Below are 23,408 nucleotides of genomic sequence, written 5' to 3'. Positions count from 1 at the left end.
AATTTTAAAAATGGCAATAATAAGTCCTTACCTATCTGTAATTACTTCATTATAAATAGGTTAAACTCCCCAATCAGAAGACATAGACTGGCAGAATTAAGAAAAAAAATGGGTCCAAATACATGCTTTCTACAAAACACTCCCTTCAGATTTGGGAGATGCCTAGGTTGAAAATGAAAGGATGGAAATATCTCATGCAAAGAGCAACCCAGAGAGCAGGAGTTGCTATATTATTAGCAGACAAAATAGACTTTCCATTTAAAACTGTTGTAAGAAACAAACAAGGATATTATTTGATGGTAAAGGGGTCAAATCATCAAGAAGATATAACAATTATAAATGTACCAAATATCAGAGCTCTTAAACAAATGCAAACACTGACAGACATGAAAGGAGAAATGGACAGCTCTACTATGATAGTTGAAGACTTTCAATAATGGACAGAACAACCAGGCAGAAGACAAATAAGGAAATAGAGTATATGTCTAACAATATGGAATGACTGGACCAAACAGGCATAGATAGAACACTCCACCCAAAAATAGAACACAAATTTTTCTTAAGTAGCCTTGAAACATTCTCCTAGATGAACCATATGTTACCCCACAAAACAGGTTTCAATAAATTTTTAAACACTGAAATCATATAAAATATCTTTTCCAATCACATTAGAATGAAACTAGGAATCAATAGCAGGACAACTGGAAAATCAGCAAATACATGAAGATCAAAAAAAATTACTCTTCACAACCAATGGATCAAATAAGAAATCACAACAGAAATAGGAAATATATTCAGATAATTAAAATGGAAACACAACATACCAAAACTTAAGAGATACAGTTAACACAGTACTAAGCTGGATATTTCTAGCTGTAAACAGTCTTAAATTAAAAAAAATAATAATCTCAGTCAACCACCAAAAATGACAATTTAATAAATGTGAAAGAGAAGGGGCGCCTGGGTGGCTCAGGTGGCTAAGCAGCCGACTTCAGCTCACATCATGATCTCATGGTTTGTGAGTTCGAGCCTCACATCGGGCTTTGTGCTGACAGCTTGGAGCCTGGAGCCTGCTTCAGATTCTGTGTCTCCCTCTCTCTCTGTTCCTCCCCTGATCTCACTCTATCTCTCTTTCAAAAATAAATAAAGATTAAAAAAAATTTTTTTTAATGTGAAAGAGAAGAACAAACTAACTGCAAAGCTAGTAGGAGTGAGGAAATAATAATGACTAGATCACAGATACAGAATGGAAAAACAAACGAGAAGATTAATGAAACCATGAGTTGGTTCTTTGAAAAGATCAATAAAATTCACAAAACTGTAACTGCATTGATTAGAAAAAAGAGAGGACTCAAAATCAGAAATGAAAGAGGTACATTACTACTGCTTCCATCAAAATCAAATGGTATTTTTTTAATTCCAAAACCAGAAAAACACCTCACTAAAAAGGAGAAGTATAGACCATATCCCTCATGAACATGGATGCAAAAATTCTCAACAAGATACTAGCCAACTGAGTCCAAAAATACATTAAAACAATTATTCACCACAACCAAGTGGGGTTTATACTGGGGATGCAGGCCTGGTTCAATATCTGCAACTCAATCAATGTGATACATCAAATTAATAAAAGAAAGGAAAAGAACCACATGATCCTCTCGATAGATACAGAGAAAGCATTTGGCAAAATACATCATTCTTTCTTGATGAAAACCCTCAAGAAAGAAGGGACAGAGGGATCATACCTCAAGATCATAAAAGCCATATACAAAAAAACCCACTGCTAATATCATCCTAGATGAAGAAAAACTGAGACTGTTCCCCCTAGAGTCAGGAACACCTCAGGGATGTCCACTCCTGCCACTGTTATTCAACATAGTGTTAGATGTATTAGCCTCAGCAATCAGACAACACAAAGGAATAACAGACACCAAATCAGCAAGGAGGATGCAAACTTTCAGTCTTCACAGATGACATGATACTCTATATGGAAGACACAAAAGATTCCACCAAAAAACTGCTAGAACTGATCCATGAATTCAGCAAAGTTGCAGGATATAAAATCAAACCACAGAAATCAGTTGCATTCCTATATGCCAATAATGAAACAACAGAAAGAGGAATCAAGGAATTGATTCCATTTACACTTGTACCAAACACTATAAAATACCAAGGTATAAATCTAACCAAATAAGTGAAAAACCTATACACTGTAAACTTTAGAAAGGTTATGAAAGAAATTGAAGAAAATACAAAAAAAAAAAAAAAAGAAAAATATTCCACGTTCATAGTTTGGAAGAACAAATATTGTTAAAATGTCAATACCAGGGCACCTGGGTGGCTCAGTCGGTTGAATGTTTGACTTCGGCTCAGGTCATGATCTCACAGTCTGTGGGCGCGAGCCCCGCGTTGGGCTCTGTGCTGACAGCTCAGAGCCTGGAGCCTGCTTCCAATCCTGTGTCTCCCTCTCTCTCTGCCCCTCCCCCACTTTCACTTTGTCTCACTCTGTCTCTCAAAAATAAATAAATGTAAAAAAAAAATGTCAATACCACACAAAGCAATCTACATATTCAATCCAATGCCTATCAAAATAATACCAGCATTCTTCACAGAGCTAGAAGAAAAATTCCTAAAGTTTGTATGAAGCCAGAAATAATCCCACATAGCCAAAGCAATCTTGCAAGAGAAAACCAAAGCTGGAAGCATCAAAATCCCCGGCCTCAAGTATATTACAAAGCTGTGCTTATCAAGAAAGTATGGTGCTGGCACAAGAACAGACACTCAGATCAATGGAACAGAATAGAGAACCCAGAAATGGAGCCACAAACATATGGCCAACTAATCTTTGACAAAGCAGGAAAGAATATCCAATGGAATAAAGACAGTCTCTTCAGCAAGTACTGCTCAGAAAGATGGACAGCGACATGCAGAAGAATGAACCTGGACCACTTTTTTACACCGTACACAAAAATAAACTCAAAATGGATGAAAGACCTCAATGTAAGACAGGAAGCCATCAAAATCCTCGAGGAGAAAGCAGGCAAAAATCTCTTCCATCTTGCCCGCAGCAACTTCTTACTCAACATGTCTCCAGAGGCAAGGGAAACAAAAGCAAAAATGAACTACTGGGACCTCACCAAAATGAAAAGCTTCTGCACAGCGAAGGAAACAATCAGCAAAACTAAAAGGCAACCGACAGAATGGGAGAAGATATTTGCAAATGACATATCAGATAAAGGGTTAGTATCCAAAATCTACAAAGTACTTATCAAACTCAACACCCAAAAAACAAATAATCCAGTGAAGAAATGGACAAAAGACATGAATAGACACTTCTCCAAGGAAGACCTCCAGATGGCCAACCGACACATGAAAAAAGGCTCCACATCACTCATCATCAGGGAAATCCAAACCAAAACCACAATGAGATACCACCTGACGCCTGTCAGAATAGCTAACATTAACAACTCAGGCAACAACAGGTGTTGGCAAGGATGCGGAGAAAGAGGATCTCTTTTGCATTGTTGGTGGCAATGCAAGCTGGTGCAGCCACTCTGGAAAACAGTATGGAGGTTCCTCAAAAAACTAAAAATAGAACTATCCTACGACCCAGCAATTGCACTACGAGGCATTTATCCAAGGGATATAGGTGTGCTGTTTCAAAGGGACACATGCACCCCCATGTTTATAGCAGCACTATTACCAAAAACTAAAGTATGGAAAGAGCCCAAAATGTCCATCGATGGATGAATGGATAAAGAAGATGTGGTATATATATACAATGGAGTATTACTCAGAAACCAGAAAGAATGAAATCTTGTCATTTGCAACTATGTGGATGGAACTGGAGGTTATTATGCTAAGTGAAATTAGAGAAAGACAAAAATCATATGACTTCACTCATATGAGGACTTCAAGTGACAAAACAGATGAACATAAGGGAAGGGAAACAAAAATAATAAAAAACAGGGAGGGGGACAAAACAGAAGAGACTCATAAATATGGAGAACAAACTGAGGGTTGATCGAGGGGTTGTGGGAGGGGGGATGGGCTAAATGGGTAAGGGGCATTAAGGAATCTACTCCTGAAATCATTGCTTCACTATATGCTAACTAATTTGGATGTAAATTTTAAAAAATAAAGTTAAAAAAATTTTACCATATATTTCCAATCAGGACCTGTTCTCAAAGAACTCTGCTCAATATTATGCCATTCTCTCTTAATTAGTATAATAGTACTCTTGATTAATGGCTGTTTAATAAACAATTTATGTCTGTCAAAGGAAATTAGATTTTTGGTTAAATAATTTATATGATTTCCTTAAAAAAAACAAGGTGACTATACTTAATGTGAATATACTTAATAATATACTGAACTAGACACTCAGAAATGGTTAATTTGTAAGTCTTCTTTTATGTGCATTTATCACAATTAAAAATTATTTAAAAAGGACCATGTTGGGGCACCTGAGTGCCTCAGTCACTTAAATATTCAACTTCAGCTCAGGTCATAATCTCACAGCTCCTGAGTTCGAGGCCCGCATGGGGCTCTGTGCTGACCTGGAGCCTGCTTTGGATTCTGTGTCTCCCTCCCTTCCTGCCCCTCCCCCACTCAGGCTCTGTCTCTCTTTCCTTCAAGAATAAATAAACATTAAAAAAATGTAAACATAGAGTTGCTGCAGCGGCCACCGCCATATTCAACAGACAGCAGTGCTGCGGTCTGGCCCCCAGCAGAGCGAGCATCCGTCAGTCTGTCTTCAGTCCACAGACCCTGTCCTGACCCGGGGACTCTGGCCTGCCGTCCAGCCTGAGCAGCGAACCTGAAAGAGCTTAGAGCCTGATGGATCCGCGAAGTCAGAAGTCAACTTTGGGGCTCGTGCTTCCACTCCGTCGCACCTTCCTCCTGTATTTGTGGGCTCAAGGCACCAATGTCGCCCCTCCAAATCTCGGACCAGCTCTTAGTGCCCCCTCCTGGTTGGCTCTCCCGCGGCTGGGGGAGGGGTGGGCTCACCATGGCTGAAGCGCCCCGCCCTGGGTTCTGGAGATCCACCAGGACTAGGAGCCGATGGCCCTGCCACGCTTGTGTACCTGGCCACCGCCTAGGCCGGCATTAGGCCAGCCCAGCTCTGCCACTCCAGCCCTGCCTGCCCTCAGCGGCTGCTGTCAACACAAGCTTCCTGAGCAACCTGAGCCTGTTGGACAAGAGCAGGAACTTCCAGCTCAGGTCTGGGTCCAGCTGGGGCCACCACCAGGGTTTGGTGCAGGGACTTGCAGGGCCCAGAGGCTGGCTGCTTGCACAAGTCCGCTGTCTTGGCACCTGCCCATGCCTCCAGCCGCCACCGGGCCCCTCACAGGGTCGCCACAAAAGAGGAGCTCATCCCTCAGGAATGCATCAGGCAACCTGTCCTATGCCCACCTCATCACCAAGTCCATTAAGAGCTCAGGGTGGAAGCAGCTCATGCTGTCGCAGATCTAAGAAGAGATGGTCAAGTATGTGCCATACTTCAAGGGTAAGAGTGACAGCAACAGCTCGGCGGGCTGGAAGAATTCAATTTGCTTTAATCTGGCCCTACACAGCAAGTCCATTCGTGTGCAGAATTAAGGAACCGGAAAAAGTTCTTGGTGGATGCTCAATCCAGAGGGAGGTAGGAGTGGAAAATCCCCCTAGAGAAGAGCTTCGTCCCTGGACAACAGTAAATTTGCTAACAGCCGGGGCTGAGCTGTTAAGAGAAAAAGTGTCTCTACAGTCTGGTCAGGAGAGTGCCTGGGACAGCCCAGGATCTCAGTTTTATAAATGGCATGTGAGCCCTGGCTCTCACAGCAGTGATGGCTTTGATAAATGGCATGCGTTTCACCCTCCAACTAGCTCAAATGTTAGTACTATTAGTGGGAGACTTTATCCCATTATGACCGAACAGGATGATCTTATAGATGGGGATGTGCATTCTATGGTGTACCCACTATCTGCTGCAAAGATGGCTTCTGCTCCACCCAGTCTGTCTGAGATAAGTAATCCTGAAAATATGGAAAACCTTTTGGATAATCTCAACCTTGTCTCATCACCAATGCCATTAACTGTTTCAACTCAGTCTTCACCTGGCACCAGGATGCAGCAGACACCATGCTACTCATATGTACTACCAAACACCAGTCTGAATTCACCCAGCCACAACTCCCAAAAATATACACACGGCCAGTCCAGCAGGAGTCCTTTGCCCCACATGCCTATGTAAACACTTCAGGACAACAAATTGAGCTATGGAGGTATGAATCATTGTAACTGTGCACCAGGACTCTTGAAGGAGTTGCTTACTTACTCTCCTCCCCATCATGACATTATGACAGTAGTTGATCCTGGGATCACCCAACCCAACAGCCAGGTCCTTGGTCAGAATATGTTAATGGGCCCTAATTTGGTCATGTCAACCTATGGTAGTCAGGCATCTCATAACAAAATGATGAACCTCAGCTCCCACACCCACCCCGGACATACCCAGCCAACTTCTGCAGTTAATGAGGGTGCCTTGCCCCATGTGATCAGCACCATGCTCCACACCTCAGGAATGAACTGCCCCCAGTGAAGACAGCTTTACAAGTGTTGCTGTCACACACCATGCAGATGAAAGCCCTGGGGACCTACTCCTGAGTGAGCAGCTGCAATGACCATGGCAGGATGGGCCTTCTCAACCAGGGTAGGCTCCCAAGTGACTTGGATGGCATGTTGATTCACGTGGAGTCCATCATTTGGAACAACCTCATGGACGGTGATATGTTAGATTTTGACGCTGACAATGTGTTGCCCAACCAAAGCTTCCCACACAGCGTTAAGACAATGACACATAGCTGGGTATCAGGCTAAGAGTGAGTTAGTGAACAGGCTACAGTATAAAGGACTTCAGATTGTCTGACAACAGGAATGGAGAGAAGCAGTCCAAAGATGTCCTTCACCCCTCATTTTCCTTTTCTTGATTAAAAAAAAAAAGGGAAAAAAAAGCAATTTTTTTTTCCTTTTGTCAGACTTGGCAGCGAAGACACTTTTCCTGTACAGGATGTTTGCCTGATGTTTGCAGGTTATGTGCCACTGTAGGTAAGGACTGTGTCATTGGAAATTTCATTACAATGAAGTGCCAAACTCATTACACCATATAACTGCAGAAAAGACATGCAGATACTGGTGTGCTTTCAAGTTTTCTACATAAGCAGTAGCTACAGAACTATGTGTGTTTTGTTGTTGTTGTTGTTGTCATTGTTGTTTTAAATATCCATTAGGTCAAAGGAAAGTTTTGTAATACTGTGATGGTCTCAGGTCTTTGATAAGTTAAACTTTTGTTTGTACCACCTGTGTTCTGCTGACCAGATGAACCACAGAGAACCAAGCTCTCCATCCTGTGCCTCCATGGAACAGCTTTGGGCCTGTTCACAAGGCCACCCAATTTACATGAGAACCAATAGCCCATTATCATTCTGCTGAATTAATGGACTTGTCAAACACATTTGGGAAAAACAGATTAAAGGCCAGCCTTGTACAGGCCTTTTCTAATTTTTTGGTTTGTTATTTGCAAATTTGTACAAACATTTAAATGATTCTAATTTCCAGATAAATGACTTTTGACATCATTGGGACTTGAGATCATTTTTGAAATAGATATTGAACGGTAATGTTTTCTTAAAACTAGAGTCTACTTTGTTACATAGGCTGATTGTAAATTTGTGGAATCCCAGATATTTGAGGCAACATCCATAATTTTCATTTTGTATTTCTAACTGGATTAGTACCAATTTTATATGTGTTTAACTGGCTTGTACACTTTGGGATGTTACCTGGTACTGTTTCTGACTAATCTTAAAATCATTGTAATTAGTACTTGCATACTCAACATTTCTGGCTCTGTTCTGGCAGGAGAGTGATGGTTAGTCATGGACATTTTGTGTTTAATCTTTAGGAGAACTTAGTAAGCTTTTATGTATGTATTTTAAAGAAATTCCATCTGCTCCTATTATCCTGTGAACTAAGTGCACCACAAAGCATTAAGTCTTCTGATAGATGCTTCTATGCTATGTTGTTTCAGTGACTCCTGAGGGGCCTCGTGATGTTTATAGATCAGAAAGGGAGACCTGAGGCTAAAACCATGCTCCTCTCTCAAACTGGGAGTTTTGAGCAACTTAACCTTTTGGAATTGAGCTTCAGGAAATGTTTTCCCTCATATTTCTGTGCTCTTATTTTGGTCTAGGTGGAGGCTGGCTTGGTAGCTCTGCCTTGCAGGATTACGTTCAGACTCACACTTCATTCCTCTCTGCCTTCTGTCCTGCAGATTACTTAGCACACTGGAAATTTAGGTGGTAGGAGGAAAATTTTAAATAGGACTTTAGTGATTTGCAGAATGCTTTGTGTCCCTGAGTGCAGATGGCTACCAAAGTGATTAGAGCTTGTTTACAAACTGGGGCAATGAATTGGAAAGCCAACAAACCAGCTGTAAGTTGTATGTTTGAATTTACTGTAAATGCTCTTATTGTAAGTTAAGAATTGGAGAATTTCCTTAGCCTTTAGCAACCTCAACTATAATTCTTCATCATTATGTTTTAATATTATGCAGTTACTTATAACTGACAGACCAGGTTAATTGGCTTTGCATCCATCACTATTTTCAACTCTTGCGGCATGCCCTAAGTCAGCACAGTAAAAGAAGCAGGTGCACAAAAATGTTCCCCTTGCCTTCTTGAGAAGGCTCTGATTCCTTTCTGTGTATTCCTTGCTTTGTCTTGCATGTGAATTGCAGATCTGTTGGCTTGGTCTTTCCTATATGTTTAACGAGAACACAAGGGTTCCTGAAAGATTTCCTATAGAAGGCCAGCTCTATTGTAAGCTTCCCACTGTGAATTCTATTGTCTTCAAAATTCATTAAACAGCCACCTGTCCAACCATCTTCGCTGCTAGCCACTCCAAAATATGTCTGGTTTTGGAAACCCTAGTTCCTCTAAGCAGTGCCTTCTGCATATGTAATAGAACTTGTTGGTGCCAGAGTGCTTGGGTTCTCATCTCTGTTACTGTGTCCAGCTTCTTTCCTCCTCCTGTGCCATCACACAGTGAGCCTCAGAGCCCCTGTTTGTTCACTAAAGAGGCAACTCCAGCTGAAATCACTCTTAAAATCTTATTACAACCTAGAGTAACTTTTCAAAACATGTTTCTTCTTCCTGAGTCTGTGTAAGTATCTTTTTTTTCCCTGCAAATTCTTTGTGTTGAAATTCTAACATGAATCTTGGGTATCTCTCTGGGGTACAGTGATGTCCAGTGAAAGCCATCTTGTCTGTTTTGAAAACAAATATTATGTAACCTCTGGTAATTCTTTTTCTGTATTAATATGGACGTTCTTGAGTAAGGGTATTCATTATTGTACATGATTGCTTTGTGAAATGTGCAAATGAGATCACCTATGCAGCCTTGTTTATTTCCTCTGGTTTGTAGTGTTATTAAAAGCACATTCTATTGTAAATAAATAAATAAATAAATAAAATTAAAAAATAAAATCAATGGCTTGAAAGATACCTCTTTTCCAACTGTATTTTGTAAATGATTATTTCTAGTGTGTACACAGAAATGCACTTCTGTACTTCCTACCTTCTGGAGGCCAGGAGTCTGAAATGCATCTTATGGGGCAAAAATCAAGGTGTCCACATGGCCTTACTCCCTCAGAAAGCTTGAGGGAGGGATCTGTTTCTTCATCTTCTCCAGCAGGTAAAGCCACATTTCCTGGCTATTCCTCCAACTTCAAACCCAGTGGCATAGCATCTTCTCTGAGTTGACTTCCCTCACATGGCCTTTGCTTCTGAAACGTCCCTGTCCCCCCCTTACTAGAGAGCCTTGTGATGACACTGGGCCCATGTGGATAATCCAGGATCATCTCCTGTGTCAAGGTCCTTCACTTCATCCCACCAGCAAAGACCCTGTCCACATAAGGAACTATGCACAGGTCCCACGGATTAGGATGTGGCTCTTTGGGGGCCACTGTCCGGCTAGCCACCCTTCACCCACTCTCCAGGCAGGCCCCACCTCTTTCCCTCACTGTTCCAATTACATCACTCTTCTTTCAGCTTCCTGACTACAACATACCTACTCTTGCCATCAGCCTTGTTCACATCCTGAACGTGAAATGGGTTTCACAGAAGGGGAAAGAGCATTCTGCATAATAGAAGGAAAAGAACTGCAATTCCCAGGATAGCTAGGAGGGGTAGAATGAGTGACAGCCTGAGGGACAGAGTGAGTTAGGGAGTCCTGAGAAGACCCCTCTGCTGATGGGGCATTTCAGAGCCATCATAGAAAAGAAAATCCTCTAACAGATATGGATGATGTGGTGATGAAAATCCTGTTTCATCTCTAAAACCCTTCAGTAAGGCTGCATTGCTCATTACAGCTTCTGTGTGAATGTGTGGAGCCAGGCTCCGGGACACAGCAGGTTACAGGAGAAACCAAGGGCACACGGGGCTGAGCCTGGCCCTCACCAGAAGTCCAGTTGCACTGTGGAACAACAGGATAGCAGGCTGTGAGGAGCGACCAGGTGGAGCATCATGACAGAACAAAACCTCTTAACACCTGTCTTTTCAGAGAGGCAAACCCACCTGTCTAACAAGGCTATGAGGAGAAACTGGGAGGTGCCCATGTGTCCGTCCCTGGGAGGCAGGTAGCCCAGATGCTCAAATATCTACTTACAGCAGTGGAGAGTCGTGACGCCAGCGTCATTTCCAGGTTCCCCTTCAGGCCCACCAGGGGTGGCACCAACGTCAATAGGTCTTTAACCTCCACAAACACAGGCCAATGCTGGTGGGGAAAGAGTAAGATCAATCCAAACACACATATTGGCACATCTTCGAAATTTCTTGAGAGAAGTTGTGGCAAGTTACTTTAGCAGCTAGGAAAACTGGAGGCCAGACTGTGTCCGAGCCTGACTGGCGGGGTCCAGCCTGCAAACACGACATACCCAGGGTGGCCCATGTGTCTGTAGCAACAGGAACGAGTCACCAGTTTCAAAGCTGGGAGATTTCTCATGAATGGGAGAGCTGGTGAGAACATCTGGGACAAAGGAGTGACATAGATTTCCCAGTGACCCAGAGTATCATGTGGGGACACTGGATTTGTCAAAACAGACAGAATGTAGCTCTATCCAGGTCTCTATCAAAGGTAAAAGATTTAAAAAAGTATGAAAGGGGGGCACCTGGGTGTTTCAGTCAGTTGAGCGTCTGACTTCGACTCAGGTCATGATCTCACAGTTCGTGAGTTTGAGCCCCACGTCGGGCTCTGTGCTGACAGCTCAGAGCCTGGACTGTGGGGGGCCGGGCCCCGGTGCCAGGCTGAGACCGGGTCGAGCAATGTTCCCTGTTGACTCAAGCTAACCCGGTGGTTCCCCCTCCCATTCCCCCACTTTCAAGGGCATACGAAAGCCTTGTCAAGGCTGAGAAAGTTAATTCCTGAAGCCTGTGGTCTGCAGGTGTTGGCAGTAATGCTACCTCCCTTTTTCTACCCCGAGTCAGATAGAAACAAACATGGGAATTGTGTTTTGCTAGCAATCTTATCAACAAGGTCTTGTGACCTGTCTAGAAAATGCACAAGAAACACAGAACTAAATGTGTTGGTTGGCAGCGATTATGTGAAACCTGTTTATTCTTAGAATGGCCTGACCCATAAGAGTCTGGATATAAAAGATTGTGTACAGCAACAATAAAGCCGTCACTTGGGCCATCAGCCCAGGGGACCCTCCTGTTCCCAAACTTTCTCTTCTCTCTTTTTTCTTGCATTCCCCTACCCTCAGGACCCTGACCTCGGTGATTGTCACGCCGGTCGCGACACTGGACCCTGCTTTGGATTCTGTGTCTCCCTCTCTCTCTGCCCCTGCCCCATTTGCGTTCTCTCTCTCTCTCTCTCTCTCTCTCAAAAATAACTTCTTTGTGAGTTGAAAATTATTCCCACCAGTTTATATGCAATTAGATTGCTTATTCCCACCCTACCCCCATCAATTTTCAATACCTCATCCGATTCTATTGACTTAATTTACCTCTCAGTACCCTATAGATTTCTGTGATCCCTACGCTAAGAGCTCCTCCTGGTTTTAGAATTCTAGACCTAAAACAACACTCCTACTGTGTTAGCTAGGAGATAGGAGCCCTGGGGTCTGGGCCCTGTTGCCTGAGACTGAAGATATGGTGGGGGGAAGGAGAAGGGGGGTAGAGCCCAGGAGAGTCCTCTAAGGCAGCCCAACAAAACATCTTACAGGGTCTGGAGTGAAAGGGTCAGGCGTCCTTCATGTCCTCAGAGAGAGGAAGAGCACTCATGGCTGCCGGTTCCCTCTTTCTTTTTACCTCATTGGCAAAGCTGGGAAATTCAGAATCCAATCCCAGCTCTGATGGAGCTATGAGTCTACCCTTCTCTGAAAGTTCAGAAGAAAACCATGTCACCAGGCAAGAAGGTGCTCCCACTGTCTGTCAGAGGCCTCCTGTGGCTCCCAGGCTTCCAGAAGCATTTGGCCCCTGTGCAGCTATCCCACCAGTGTGCCACAGCATGCATGGAGATGGAAGTCCCTAGCCCAGTTCCTGGCACAGGCACCCCTCCCTGGGCTCCAGTCTCCCCTGAGGCCGGCATCCTCTACCCCAAGCCTCCTCTGGCCTCCCACCTCGGCCTGCTCTCAAGCACCTTCATTTTTGCTGACACACAAGACCAAGTCCCCACCAACTCAAGTGTAAAAATAAATCCCCTCTCTCTGCATCCCGTCACAGAAGCTTCCCCTTGTCTTCCTCAGCACCACTGAACTTAGTGAGTCTTGTTCTCACCCTCTCAGATGCTATGCTAGCTGCTGTCCCTCCCCACCCCATAGCAATGCCCTTTCCTTGGGCTCTTCTAACCTCCATTCTTCACTCCTTGGCTCTCTGAGCTATGGACCTCCCCCACCCCCAGTCCCAGCTGGTGTTAAGCTCCAATTGTGTGACAGGCACTCCTCTGACTCCATGTCACTCCTGTGAACTCACAACCACATACCCCCAGTCCGAAACTGACCTCTGCTTATTCCATGCTGACCTCCATTGAGGGCTCCTCTTCCTCCTCCTGACCTCTTTTTCTTAATATTATTTAATTTAAAGAACTCTATTTCCTTTCTCCAGATAGGCAGGCTGCAAAGCTAGAAATTTTACCAAGGTCTAACAATAATTCTTGATTCTTCCAAATGGACACAGGCTTTTCAACTCTGGACCATCCTTGGGTTATGTAATAGCCTTATGGAACTGATGCTCAAGAAAACAGTCCATCGTTTTCAAGAGGTCTGTCCTCTAACTCCACAGTTGAGAAACTCCCTGTTACAGAACAGACAGAACCGAGCCAAGGGTAAGGTTAGGCTGGCATCAAACCACTTACTGTTCTGCGGCACTCATGGTTCCTGACCCATCCATTCCAAGTCTGCTTTCTGCCAACAGTGGCTCCCAGAGGTCAGGAGACCAAAGGCTGTAGATCTCCTAACCTATTAATCCTGAGTCCTTCATGCTTCATCTTCATTCTCCTTCCCTGCCATTTCCTCTCCCTCCCAAGGCTTGAGTCACCTTCTACTGCACACCCTACATGACCTCACCCACAGCCATCTCCATCCTCCCTACATTAACAAGCGGCCCTAAGGGGGTGAAGGGCAGGAGGAGAGCCTTTGCATCAGTCATGTGGGTGTGGGCTGGGACACAATGATGGCCACAGAGACTTGAGAAGTCACATCTAGACACATCAGGCACCATATAACCACCAGGGGTCTATTATGGGACAAAGTCAACTAACAGGGAAGACTAAAGCAGAAAAGCAGTAGGACCCTGGATCCTCGCTGACACTGTTAATCCAGGGAACTAACAAGTACTAGAGCAGTCTGATCTGTAGCCTTCTTTATAGGAATCCTAAATGACTCTAGTCACTTGGAGTTAGGGTTTTCTGACGAAGACATTGTGCTCTGTGCTGGTGATGCTCGACATCTCTGGCTCAGATCTGTCTTCTGAGCACTGCACCTGCCTACCCAACTGCTGACTGAATCCTGACATCCCATGGGCCCTTCAAAATCAGGATTCCAGACTTGACATTCCTTGCACAGACCCTTTGCCCTGCCCACTGTGGCTCCAGGCATCCTTCTTGGTCTTCCAGCAGGGACTTAAGTAACCCCCCATGTTCCCTGACAGCCTGGCATCCAAGTCATGGTAACTGTCTTAATTTCCACCACAACTGCCCTCTCTGGAAATGCTTCAAAGAAATCTTATGAGGGGCACTGGGGAGATCAAAATCAGTCAGAGTTAGTAATGGTTCTTGCACTCGCGGGGCTCTGAATCACAGCCACAGCTTCCCAGCTCTTCCCTGTGGCCTTCACCCTGCTGCCACAGTTCAGTTCTGTTACAGTTATGACCCTGTCACTCAGCCCCTTGACCAGTTCTGATCCTGGGCATACACCCAATAGATCTGTCCCCTCAAAACATACAAGAAATAGACAGGAATGTCTCTGGTAGTATCATGCTTCAAAAACATCCAAAACTAATGCACAGTATTAGAAGGCAGAAGACTGGTTTAGGTGGGGCAGAGGATGGAGGAGCCCGCTGGGGGCTGAAAATGCTCTTGACCTGGATGGGGATTACACAGGTGCATTTATCCTGAGATGGCCATTCAAACTCTACACATAACACGTACAATTTTCAACACATCCATGATATACTTCAACAAAATACACATTTATTTTAAAACAAATAATGAGGACAAAAATCAACAACCCCTCTGCACTCAGCATACAACTTGAGCAGAGCAGACAGCCCTTCTCACAGGCTGTCCAGCACCCCACCCCATGACCATGGCCAATTGCTGTTCCTCACTCCTTGCAAATGCCCACTCATTTGTCTGTATCTCTGCACACATTGATCCCTTTGCTTGGACTGTCTGCTCTCTCTCACATCATCCCAGAAACTATTATATTATCCTTTAAGGTCCAACTCCGACTGTCCTACAACTGCAGATTCTTTGACTCCTCTGGGAAAAATGAACTGTTCCCTCTTTCTTCACAGGCAAATGTCTGCTCACTGCTCCACTCCCTTAACACTGGCTTGTGGGATGAAGCACCTGCCTCACCCCCTAAGCTACAAAAGCCAGGGAGGCAGAGACAGGTCTGTTTCTGTTCACCATTGCACTCCTGGGGCCTGAGAGCAGCTAACACAAAATTCAACAAAATATGCTGAATGCATAAATGAGGAACCAGATGAATGAATGAATTCATCTATCCTACTCTGTGCTCAGCTACCAGCTGCTCAAAAGCAGACACCTGTCTGATTCATCTCTAATTCAGTGAAGAAAGACTACATACACTCTAACAATTACAACCGCTGTCACTGTCTCTGGTGCCCACGGGCCTACATAAACCCCCAAGAAGGCCTGAAAGGATACACAAGACATGATAATAGAAGCTTCCTCCAGGGATGAGATTGAGGGCTGAAATACTTATTTTATAAAAAAGAGAAACATGGGCTCCTGGGTGGCTCGGTTGGTTCAGCATCCAACTTTGGCTCAGGCCATGATCTCATGGGTCACGACTTCAAGCCCTGCATTGGGCTCGCTGATACCAGCTTGGAGCCTGCTTGGGGTCCTCTTTCACCTTCTCTCTCTGTGCCTGCCCCCCCAACCACCACACTCAAAAATAAACATTAAAAAAAGAGAAAGGGAGAGAAACATTTATATATACCTTACTTGTGTATCTGAAAAATAATTTTTTGAAAAAAAAAACTGAACTGATACTCTCTGGCCCCTTACTGGGCCCCAATCCCTGGACCCAACTATAGACTGACCCCAAGCCCCATTAACAGAGAGACTCCTGACCCCAAATCTACAGTAGGTAAAGTTAGCACCTAACCAGTACTCTTGGGGCCAGCCCACTATGCCAGAGACAGCCACGAGGTGCTCCTGCCAGGAGGTTATCCCTGCTTCAGGCTCATGGGGCTATGAGGCCCCAGAATGTGGCAGCCTGGGTATAGTGGGAGCCAGGCCACCCTCCTATGTTATGGAATTTCCCCCTGGAACAGTGTTGACAGGGTCACATCCTGCACCACTGAGCGGGGGTGACCAGGGAGGTGGTGGTGCACGTGCAGGAGCCACGAAAACCTGAGTGCCCTTGACCTGGGAGTCACTGCACATTTGCAAACTGGAGAGAAAGAATGAGCTGTGTCTTCCAGGGCTGTTATCTGCTCCTCCCAAATGCTGGGCCTCCCAAAGCTGGATGGCTCAAGGCCTGGATTTGCAAAGTTGCTCAAGTATGCTCTGGGCCTCCTTCCCAAGACATCCCCTTTTCTTCATGCTAGACTCCCAGATGGAGACTTAACACAAGGTCAGGAAACGGCCCTCCAGTTGGAGGCACTTCCTCCTGGACTGGCCTCCTGTGTCACCCCTGCTGATGGTCGGGTACAATCCTGAGCCCTTCTTCCCCTGACATCCCATCCAATCTTCCAGACTCTGCTGAGATCCCCCAACTGACTGATATATAACCTCTCAGGCTGCAGCAACTGAAGGACATGCACTGTGGTGTAGGGGCTCAAAACCATGTTCCATGAAGTGGCCATGGAAGGTCAAAACAGAGACACAGGGCAGAGTCTTTCTCTGGAGAAGGGTCTTAGGAAGGGGGTGAGAGACTATTAGAGCAGCCCAAGGGGTGAAGCTCTGAGGTGAGAGAGACGGGGATCTAGGTTGCAAGCCCAAATGAATGCTTTCTAACAGCAAGTTGGACAGTACACAAAGGGCTGCCCTAGCCCCAGGAGGGGTGAGTGTCCCATCCACTTAAGTCTGAAGGCAGAGCCATCAAGAGCCTCATCCAGAGACCAGGGGACAGGGTGGGTGTTGATAACCCCTCTTCAACTCACACACAGATGCACAAAGAATGCTGAACTGTCATCAGGAAGGAGATGCTTTGTGGAACTGAGGAAGGCACTGCACTAGCTGCAATGTCCCCATGGGCTGCAAAACTAAATTTAAATTTAATTTCACTGATTAAAAAGCACATTACAGGGGCACCTGGGTGGCTCAGTCGGTTGAGCATCTGACTCTTGATTTTGGCTCAGGTCATGATCCAGAGTCATGGGATCGAGCCACACATTTGGCGCTGTGCTCACAGCAAAGAGCCTCCTTGGGATTCTCTCTCCCTCTCTCTGCCCCTCCCTCCCTCACTCAGGTACACACATGCACACACTCTCTCTTTAAAAAAAAATATAATAAAAGCACATTACATAGCAAGATCCCATATATTTATGTTTACACATTCTTGATAGACATGCACCACGATGTTGATAGAGATTATGGGCACCCTTCCTTCTTCACTTGTGCATATTTTCTAATTTTTCTATCACACACTAACTATAAAAATATTTAGGTAGACAGAGAAAACCCTCAATGATTCAAACAGCATTACGTGAACCAACCCCAGGGCATAAAGAGACCAGGAGAAGTGAATGCCAGAGTGTGTGCTCGTTTAAGGGCCTCCCCACAATGCTTCTAATCAACAGAGACCACCACATCCCCACACTCGTCTGGACCCCAGCCCGGGATCTGGACCTTTTCCCCTCACTCAAGAGCCCCACAGAGATTCTGGGGACTGGAGGGAACAGTGCCCATCACCCTTGGAGTCACAACACGAAGCATACTGGGTGTCTCACCCTCACAACCCAGTGAGGTCGGTGCATTCATTAGCCCCATCTGTAGATGGGGAAACTGATATGGGGGAAGCTAATGAATTCCCTCAAGTAGTAAGTGAATGGCAGAGGATTTGAACCCCTCCAGACCCTGCCTGATGAATCTGGAAGGAAAATGGTTTGAGCTAACGTGGTTAGTGTGGGCTGACCTTGGAGAGGGTCGTCAGAAGCTTCTTTGAATTTCAGACCCGAGGCCCCCCAGAGGATCCTCCTGCTGGCACCACTGAGCCCGGGAATCCTGGGCTGCACCCCGACTCAGGGCCTCTGGTGTCCCCTGGCCTATCATATCTGTGATGCCTAGGGAGCCTGGTTTCCCACCCCCCTTCCCCCCAGGCCCCCAAATGCCCAGTACGCACTTGGATAGTGTTCATCATCAGGCCGGCTGTCAACATGCCCAAGCCTGAGAGCAGAATGGGCACCATGATCTGGCACATGATAGAGAAGACGGTCTCAGGGAAGACCCCATGGGGGGACCGGGTGAGTTCACAGCTGAAGCCTCGCAACTTCTTGCCCTGGAAGCAAAACTGCAGGTTCAGCTGGGCGACCACCATGATCAGGCTGCCAACCACGTTCACAGGAGCAAGACGTCCACTTGTGTCCTCTGTCGTCCTCCTGCACCAGGATATGCTTCCAAAGATGTACACATAGGGAACGCTTCCAGTGCCCTGAGCCGCTGGCAGGATCCCCGAATGCCCCTCAGCCAAGGGCCAGAGCAAGCAAGGAACAAAGGCCAGTGTGACTCAGAGCCTCATGTGGGGCCTTGGCGAACTCCTGCTGTCTCTCCACCCCCTACAGATCAGGTTCTCCTCAGAGAGTAGCTGCTCTGTCATCCAGGACGTCCCTCAGCTAAGTCTCTCACAGTGACCTTGATAAAATCCAGCCTTCCAGCCTACACTGGCTTGGGCTAGACCCTGGGAGACAGAACCACATGAGGCCTGACCTTGGTGAGGGCCACAAAGAATCCTGCCTGCTTCTGCACACACTCCCCAGTTGCTTCTACTCTTGGCAGACAAAGGCCTGGAGAAATCTCAGCCTAAAGGACCCACTCTTACAGCCCCCCTGAGGAGTTTCATGCCTCAAGGTTGAGAGGGCTGCAAGTACCCAAGAAAGAAGCCACATCCTGTGATCATCTTGACTTCAGAATCCAAGGGCTCTTGACCATATGAAGAAGCTATGTTCACAGAGGAAATGCAGCCCTCTTTACTCTCAAGGGCCCAGAAAACTAATAAACACACTTCCAGGGGCACCTGGGTGGCTCAGTCGGTTCAGTGTCTGACTTTGGCTCAGGTCATGATCTGATCAGGTCATGATCAGGTCTGTGAGTTCAGGTCTGTGAATTCAGGCCCGGCATTGGGCTCTGTGTTGACAGCTCAGAGCCTGGAGCTTGCTTCTGATTCTGTGACTTCCTCTCTTCCCCTTCCCTGCTCATGCTCTGCCTCTCTCTCAAAAATAAACATAGGGGCACCTGGGTGTCTCAGTCGGTTAAGTGTCTGACTTCGGCTCAGGGCATGATTTCGCAGTCTGAGTTCGGGACCTGCATTGGGCTGTGCTGACAGCTCGGAGCCTGGAACCTGCTTCGGATTCTGTGTTTACCTCTCTCTCTGTCCCTCCCCCACCTATGCTCAGTCTCTCTCTCAAACATAAAATAAACATAAAAAAATTTTTTTTTTAAAGATGCTTCTGAAGAGGCTCCACTCTCATCCATTACAAAGGTTAGACCAGCCCTGATACCCAGCTTACTGCCCCCTTCCAGAGAGTAGGCTTGGATATCACTTTTGACTGCCAGCAAGTCTATTGTTGGGTGTGCACTGGGCATTCCACAGGTAGCAGGGATGGAATGTCAGGCATGAGGGTTGGCTGGAACAGGGATCAAGGTCACAGGTCAGAAGCACACTCACCTACTGACCCTGTGGGACTTCTCCTGGACCAGGATCCTGATCTGAGCCTCAACTTCTGCTCCTGTTCCTAAACCAGAGCCCTCTTGGGCAACCTCCTGGTTCCCCTCTGTTGGACAGTCTATCCCACACTCAGGTCCCATCCCCTTAGCCTGGAGTTCACAATCTAGATCCTACTGACCTCCCCAGGCCTATCCACCTCTCTCCCAGCTCCAGCCAAACTTCTCCAACAACTATTTTCCTCATGCCCCAAATATTCCTCTCTCTACATCTGTCCTCAAACAATTCATTTGCTCATTCATTCAATAGATATTTTTAAGCCCTTCCTTGGAGCCAGACATAACGAGCTCTAAACTTCTTGGACATTCTCCCATTGGGAGTTGGAGTTTCTGTCTCCTCCCTTCAACCTGTGACTGCTGGACCAGTAGAACACAGTGGAAGAGACACTGTGTCAGTCTGGTTCTTGAGAAACAGTCTCCGCTTCCCATCTCTTGAGATGCTCATACTTGAAACCCAGATACCATGCTATGAGAAAGCTCAAGTAGTCACACAGAAAGGCCACGTATGACTGTTCCAGCTGAGGATCCAGGTGACAGCAGCAACTGTCATGTCATGTGAGTGAGCTAGCCTGGATTGGGTACAATGCTTGGCAAGCCACCCCAGAAGATGCTGCACACAGCAGACATCCATTCTCACAGAGCCCTATTCGAACTGTAGATTCATGATCAAACTGAATGACTAGCTTTAAACAAGCCACTAAATGTGGATGCAGTGTGTTGCATAGCAATAGATAATTGGGACATCTGGGGAACCTCATCTCCACCCTTTACTTTTCTCATCTCAGAGAAACTAACAATTTCCAAACCTCTCTCTAGTCCAGACCCCTCCCCTGAGCTTTCAGGCTCTGTGTAACCCCTGTATAACTCAATTAGTCTTTCACGTTTGTTCCTTCCAACTCCTCCCCCAAGCCTCTTGCCTCAATAAATGGTTCTGCCAGAAGCCCAAACTGCACTCTGACTGCCCGTTCCCCGACCAACTCAACCCCACATCCAGTCTACTTGTCCCCATGTCTTCCCCTCCTCTCCAGCTCATGGACACCACCTTCGCCATAGCCCTTAACTACCTCCTAACCCTTCTGCCCACCAAAAGTAATACCTGCTCTTTAACATCTTATATTACGTCTTCAAGTCACCTGCTTGCCCAAATATCCTCAATAGCTGTCAACTCATTACCTGAGAGAGTTCAGATTTTGTGGCCAGACATTCAAGGTCTCTCACAATTTGGGGGGGGGGAAAGCATCCTTCTGAGCCCTCTTTCTGCCTAGTACATGATCATCCACCGCAGGCCCTAAAAGGAGCTTCCTGTGGACCCTCACATGGGCTGTGCCTATGTTCACACTACTCCCTCTGCATGTTCCACTCGCTGCTCAGGCCAAACTCTTGCCAAACCTCATGGCCAACTGAGGTGCCTTCTCATCTCTGAGGCCATTCCAGTGTCCTGGCCAGAGACTAACATCTTCCCCAGAATTACCAAAGCTCTTTTTTGAACCCTTCTGAGGGAAGTCCACATATGCCTAATGACATAATGAAACGCACATACATCAACCCTCCCATCCCAAAGTGCACTCCTCTTGAGGTGGAGTCTGGTTGATTCATGGCCACAATCTTTCAGAGCAGGGGAAAGTATTCATTCACTTACTCCACAGATTAGTACTGAGGGCCTTATGTTTGCCAGACTCTTGGTCTAAGTGTTGTGGTACATCTGTTAGCTGAACAGCACATACTTAGAGCTTTTCAGTGTGGCAGATAATCATAAAAATGGAAATGTAATTATGACCTGTGGTAAGTGCTCTGAAGGAAACCCAAGGAATGGGAGCAAGAAATGAGGATCAACCAACCATACACAGCACCCAACGACCTGCAAATGAAGGAATGAACAAGTGAATGAAAGATCTTCATTCCCTTGTGTACCCATCTGTGCCTCTCACTGCCCTTTCACACTGATTTCATGTTCAATCACCAAACTCTCAAAATATCTCTAGGATATCCAGCAGGAAGTACACCAGTTTTGCAAATGAGAAAACAAAGGCCCTGAGAGGGTTTACCCAAGACCACACCCCAAGTCAGTATCAGAGGCAGGACGAAGACCCTCAGCTCCCAACTCTGGGGGCAGACTGCCTCCACCACCCTCCATGCTCTCTGCACCACACCCTTCTCCTGTCTGATGCTGCCTGCATCTGTGGTTTGGGTTCTTGTGTTCAAACAAGAGTCTGAACCAGGAGGAGGCAGACACAAATGGCATATTTCAGAGAAAAGAGTTGAGACGTTAATTGGTTTCAGACAGAACCACTCTGGGCTGGGCTGGTTTCTCTGGACACTGACCACACGGCTCCCACAGAACTCAGCTGGAGGGACCCCCAACAAGCGATTGCTTTCTTCTGACTTCAACAACTCCTGTGATTTAGTTTTGAATGTGGTCAAACATCCTAATACAATGTATAATCATACACAGTGGGCCTTGAACCATTCTCATCAGTACAGAAGATATGGAAACAGACAATAATTTACATAATTCCATATAGAAACAGATTTCTGATTAAGTAAGTTCTTAATTATTAAAAAATATTTCTAATTTCTGTTTAAAAAACCAAATGAGAAATTAAGATAAATGCACACACACATAATACACACACACACATGCAAGTAGTGAAGTTCAGAAGGATAGTCACCAAGATGCTAAGAGTGACTACCGTTGAGAAGCAGAATTTAAAATGACCTTTATTTTATAATGTTCTAACAGTCTATTGTGATTACTTGCTTTTATAACCATCAAAACATAAACTGTCACCAAAAATAAATAAAAGATGTCATTACATGAGAAAGATTACTTTCCCATGCAACTTGAGAACAAAATATGTCAACATGGTTTACTGGGTCAGAATCCAGAAGATCAGGAATGTAATTTTAAAAATAGCTAGCACAGGAGAAAAGCTCAAAGACCTTGAACTAGATTCTGGGGCTGCACTGAGCAGCAGATGGAATCTGGGTCAAGCATTAGGTGGTTTCCCAGATGACCCTGAACAAGGCCCTGCCCCTGTACAGGACTCTAAACTCTAAACATGAGAGGTGGGACTGCATCAGTGGTTTTTAGTCTACTCTGCCATCAGAATGACCTGGGAGCTCCTGAAATGTGTATCCCAAGCCCAGACCAAAGAATCAGGATCCCAAGGCCTGCGGCATGACCTACTCATCTATTCCAACCCCCTTGATTCTTTGGGAGTGTGTCTTTGGAGGACAATTAGGAAGGCCTGCAGAGGGTGGGCAGAGAGTTTGGAATGCACATCACCATTCCTGGCTTTCATTTCTGATTCTTCAGTGGGAACTGGGTGTCTTCCCAGAAGCACACCTTCTAAATGGCCTCCTATTCCTTTCATGGCCATCTTGAGCCTGGGCTGGTTCTGAGCCAAAATGTCAATCTTAAAAGGCCTGAATTCTTCCTCATCCTGTTAAGGTCTCAGAGATCAAGCTGATTACATTCTCAATAATGGAGGGCTTCTTCTTTATTTCCCGCTTCTGATGTCGCTGGCAGAACCCACCCCCAGGTGAAAACACAGAACCAGAGCACTCATGCCTACTCAGGGCTGGCTGTCTTCAAGCACTTTCTCCAAGCAGCTCCTTCATGTCACTCAGGCATTCTGGGACCTCCCTCTCCAAGGCTGAGATGCAGCTGGCCTTCTTGCCTCATAGCTCTTTCTGCTAACACTGACTAATGCATCTGCTACCCTCCTTGCTTGACT

At 45.7% G+C, this 23,408-nt stretch overlaps 1 protein-coding gene and 1 pseudogene across 13 annotated transcripts in view; one reads left to right on the top strand and one right to left on the bottom strand.

The window, feature by feature from the left end:
- The window catches only part of LOC123606126 (solute carrier family 41 member 3-like), a 222,963-nt gene that overhangs the window by 165,910 nt on the left and 33,645 nt on the right, over nt 1-23,408 (bottom strand). For 9 of the 13 annotated variants that reach the window (XM_045494080.1, XM_045494085.1, XM_045494087.1 and 6 more), the window contains exon 3: nt 10,705-10,812. The exons of 2 other annotated variants lie outside the window; for them this stretch is intronic. In XM_045494080.1, coding sequence (XP_045350036.1) covers nt 10,705-10,812 — 108 coding nt within the window. Of the gene's footprint in view, nt 1-10,704; nt 10,813-12,259; nt 12,813-18,073; nt 18,845-23,408 lie in introns of those variants that run through there. 2 more of the 13 variants (XM_045494092.1, XM_045494091.1) reach the window with 2 other exon arrangements.
- LOC123606125 lies at nt 4,614-6,895 on the top strand (annotated as a pseudogene).

This window comes from Leopardus geoffroyi, chromosome A2 (genome assembly GCF_018350155.1).
Source record: "Leopardus geoffroyi isolate Oge1 chromosome A2, O.geoffroyi_Oge1_pat1.0, whole genome shotgun sequence".
Taxonomy (NCBI): Eukaryota; Metazoa; Chordata; class Mammalia; order Carnivora; family Felidae; genus Leopardus; species Leopardus geoffroyi.
This window is presented reverse-complemented; position numbering and strand designations above follow the sequence as displayed.